We start from the raw sequence: 4,221 nt of genomic DNA, 5'->3' as shown, positions 1-4,221 counted from the left end.
CGACTTTGCTAAGCTACGAAGCCGCACCGCTTGATGGATTGTCGGAGCATTACGGCTATCGTAGGCGGAGCCTCGCGGAGTGATACGTACTGTGCTTCAACATAATGTTACCGTATTGTGTGTGTATACGCTCTTTTTAAGTTCTGTGGATACTCTACATCATAGGTGTCAAACTCTGGCCCGCAGCCTAATTACATTTGGCCCGCGAAGCCATACCAAATTACTATTAGAGCTGGCCTACTGGTATTATACAGCTAATATATACATTGTTTAGTATTGAGCTTTGCTTGTTCCACATTCAGTTTTTCAGCAAAACTTGTTTGAGTCCATAAGAAGAGATTCATTCTTAAATCTGGAGGAAGATATTTTTCAATAAATATTAATGTTAGCCCGCGACCTTGTTCTAGTTTTGAATTTTGGCCCACTGTGTATTTGAGTTTGACACCCCTGCTCTACATGGTTATGCTGAGGATATGTCGGCCAATTTCCACTGGAAATGCCTTTTGGTTAAACTGTCAGCAAAGAATTTGCATTTGCACTGTTAAATTTTTATATAGAATAGAATAGAATAGAATAGCCTTTATTGTCATTGTACAGAGTACAACCAAATTGGAGTGCCACTCCCTTGGTGCAAGATTCAATAATAAATATAAATGTAAAATATAAAAAGTACAATAAAACAATCGTAAGTACTCAAACAATAGTAAGTACGATAGCAGCATTAATATAATGACAGTATGAATAGCAGCATAATATAATGGCAGTGACGGTATGGTATAGCTAAGCAGGTTCAATTGTTTTTGTGCTTATTTACTACGGTGATAGCTCTGGGAAAGAATCTGTTTGTCCTCCATCCATCCATCCATCCATCGTCATCCGCTTTGTCCGGGGTCGGGTCGCAGGGGCAGCAGCCTAAGCTGTTTGTCCTATATAACTATATAACCTATATAACTTTAATGCACATAAAAACAGCTGCTTGTTTAAGTGAAAATACAGTGATGGTTTTTTTTTTGCACAATAAAGTTGTGGAGTTGTAAAGTATTTTGTCTAATGCCAATTATATCGTCAGTTATATCGTTATCGCAAATTTTCAAATGTATATCGTGATAAATGACCTCACTGAATAATGCATACATTAGAAAATGGCCATAATCTGCCAAAGGGTGTACGGGCTGTTTTTCACCAGATGAATGACTAATGTTTCCAGTTTACACTGACTTCCTTCCACTGAAGCAGTTACTAACCACACTCTGTGTGCATTTACACAGAGGGGACAGTAAAGAAAACCACAATTTCTCTTCTTTAAAAAACAGGAAGAAAATACATAAGGAAAAAACATATATATTATTAGCATATTATGTTCAGTGAAAGTAGAATAGTTGTAAGGAAACTCTCTCCCAATGGGCCCCCAATAAGAAGAATAATAACATGCATGTGGGAGGTATGAGAAGAGATCTTTCTGTGGTTTTCTGTGAAACATAAAAAACTTTGGCAGGAAATAGTCAAACAGAAAAAGGTAAAGCTCTTGGCATGTGGTAGCATCATTTTATGAAAAACGATTTAAGACAAACTGTTCAGTTCAGCGTCTTTTTCTTTTTCTCTTTTGAAGAAGCAAAGATCTGCTATTCCACACTGAAGGTTGTTTGCTGAAGAAAAGCGTGGACTTTACCTCTGCATTACCTCCACCGTGAAGACAGTCGCTCAGAGATGTCATCTCATGCTCGTGTGATGTTCCTAGTTGACACATGTGTCTGCCTTCCTGTGACTATTCTTCTCCTCGTGCTTTCATGTCGTGCTGTAAGTAAAAAATAACATTACTGTCTGTTTGTCGTCTGTCCGTTTGCTTGACAGCCTATAGAAATGCAGTTAGTTTGTCGATCACACCACCCTGCAGCTTTTAGGCATAAAACATTTCTGTTTGTGTGTGTGTGTGTGTGTGTGTGTGTGTGTGTGTGAGAGAGCCGAAATCACAATAGCAGTCACCTCAAAGCACTTTGTATTTGTAAGGTGAAATTGATCATGGGAATCCCCCAGCAGCTTACACCTAACTAAGGGAGGATTCAGGGTCACCTGGTCCAGCCCTAACTATATGCTTTAGCAAAAAGGAAAGTTTGAAGCCTAATCTTAAAAGTAGAGATAGTGTCTGTCTCCTGAATCCAAACTGGAAGCTGGTTCCACAGAAGAGGGGCCTGAAAACTGAAGGCTCTGCCTCCCATTCTACTTTTAAATACTCTAGGAACAACAAGTAGGCCTGCAGAGCGAGAGCCAAGTGCTCTAATAGGGTGATATGGTACTACAAGGTCATTAAGATAAGATGGGGCCTGATTATTTAAGACCTTGTATGTGAGGAGCAGGATTTTGAATTCTGGATTTAACAGGAAGCCAACAGGATATTTCTAATTTTAGAGATGTTGTGCAAATGAAATGAAGCAGTCCTGCATATTTGTTTAACATCTGCTCTCAGCCTGCAGGCTTTCTTGTGGGCGGCCATTTAAAAGTCAAATGGGAGGCAGAGCCTGTAAAAAAAATTGTCAAAGTCTGGTTCCTTGGAAACCAAATATATCATGTGTGGCTCAAACGTTTTGCAGAGTCCTGCACCTCTCTGTTTTTAGTGTTTAGCGAACCGAGCACATCATCACATCATGTTTTCTTGTAGAGATCTTGAGACGACGTGTCATGCTTATTACTGCTTTAATGTGACTTTCATACTTCCTGCAGATAAAACGCGGGCAGGTTCCTGCCATCTACTACACAAACCTCCTCATCAGCACTCTCCTCCAGCTGTTCACAATGATTGCTTTGGTGGCAAACTCAGACCAGCTTCAGTACAACTCCTCCTCCGTTTCTTGTTATGCCTTCAGTATGATGGCTAATCTTGGCTTCAAAATATGCATTTCTCTAGAAGGGTACGTGTCTTTCTTTGTACTTCCATTCTATTATTCAGTGAAACATCCTTATGGCCAGATATATGAACTTCTGTACTCTAATAATGATATTATCTCTTTGTATTGTGTTGCAGATCTTTTATCATCGTCTTCAGACAGTTGGACAGCATCAGACAAACTAAGATTTCTGTGCTGGCTTGCGCTGTGATCTGGGTCATTTGCATTATTACCATCTCCTTTGCTGCAGACAAAGAATATATTGTTTGTATTCTGGTCATACTCCTTGCTCCACTGTACATCCTCTGCTTAGCAGGGACCCTCAAATGTCTGCCTGCTGCCACCTCAGTGCCTTTTAAGGAAAAACAAAGAATTGTGGGAGCAGTAGTTCTACTGTTCCTTAACTACTTCGTGATGATCTTGCCAATGATCATTTTGATTTTACAATACAGATCTAACATGGGAGAGTCACATTCCATAGATGGTATTGTGACCTTATTTCTGCTCAGTCCTTTTGTGGACTTGATTCTTTTCTTTTTCATGTGTGACTGGTTCACTGACAAGCTGGTGGCACCTTTGTTCTGCTGCATCAAGGTTGACAGCACCCCATCAACAACAGTGTGACCGACGGTAGGACAGACAGGTGGCTTGATTTAGGCAGAGAGAAGAAGAAGCAAAATACGATGAAAATGCAGGAAAAGGAAAAAAAATTGGTATGCAAACAAAACAATTTATAAATGTTGTGCAAGTGAACGTCGGCTGATGTGTCAAATTGAAAGTAATTGGAAGCATTGTTTTGTTCAGTAATGATGCTGTCATTAAAAATGTGGAATTTTTCCTGAAATCACCAATAAAACCCCCGGCCAGCATTTTCATGACTCATTTCTGTGTAATATATGAAGGCACCACAGAATGGTGTCACAGAGTGTTAGTGGACTGAACTAGCACAACTGCTGCTTGTCTGAGCTCCATGAAATCGAACAAAATCATCAACTCTGGTGTTTGAGAACTCAGTAACACTTTATAGCATGACCCGCGAATAAGGCGCAAGTACCCTGTACTTATGTGCATTTTGCATTGTGATTTTCATCAGTCAGTTTAAATATCAACAAATCCATTTCATCCTCTTGTGCCTGACAGAGCTGTGATGTGCCATTTTTGCCATCTGGCTTCAAAAAGGCTAAACTTGATTTGTGTAGTGCACATGTGTCAAACTCAAGGCCCGCGGGCCATATCCGGCCCGGCGAACATTTATATCCGGCCCGCGCGATCATTTTATATAGATTTATTATTATTGTTATGCATGTCCCGGCGATATGAGGTGCTAATAACACACAAA

The 4,221-nt window shown here is 40.1% G+C and overlaps 1 protein-coding gene across 1 annotated transcript; it reads left to right on the top strand.

Annotated features, from left to right (window-relative positions):
• The first annotated feature begins 1,127 nt into the window (after positions 1 to 1,127).
• On the top strand, positions 1,128 to 3,751 carry LOC102198554 (uncharacterized). The gene is made up of 3 exons (XM_005743592.2): positions 1,128 to 1,797; positions 2,719 to 2,906; positions 3,020 to 3,751. Exons 1-3 carry the CDS (start codon positions 1,708 to 1,710, stop codon positions 3,504 to 3,506), a joined length of 765 nt encoding a protein of 254 aa, XP_005743649.1. The 5' UTR covers positions 1,128 to 1,707; the 3' UTR covers positions 3,507 to 3,751.
• Positions 3,752 to 4,221: the final 470 nt, after the last annotated feature.

The sequence above is a fragment of the Pundamilia nyererei genome, unplaced genomic scaffold (assembly GCF_000239375.1).
Source record: "Pundamilia nyererei isolate P.nyererei 1_Seehausen unplaced genomic scaffold, PunNye1.0 scaffold00133, whole genome shotgun sequence".
Taxonomy (NCBI): Eukaryota; Metazoa; Chordata; class Actinopteri; order Cichliformes; family Cichlidae; genus Pundamilia; species Pundamilia nyererei.
The sequence above is the reverse complement of the archived record's forward strand: the minus strand, read 5'-3'. Positions and strand labels throughout refer to the sequence as shown.

Coding starts and splice junctions, on each gene's coding strand:
- LOC102198554 (XM_005743592.2), top strand. CDS start 1,708: ATGTCATCTCATGCTCGTGTGATGTTCCTAGTTGACACATGTGTCTGC. Junction 1,798..2,718: donor TCGTGCTTTCATGTCGTGCT/GTAAGTAAAAAA, acceptor TACTTCCTGCAG/ATAAAACGCGGGCAGGTTCC. Junction 2,907..3,019: donor ATATGCATTTCTCTAGAAGG/GTACGTGTCTTT, acceptor ATTGTGTTGCAG/ATCTTTTATCATCGTCTTCA.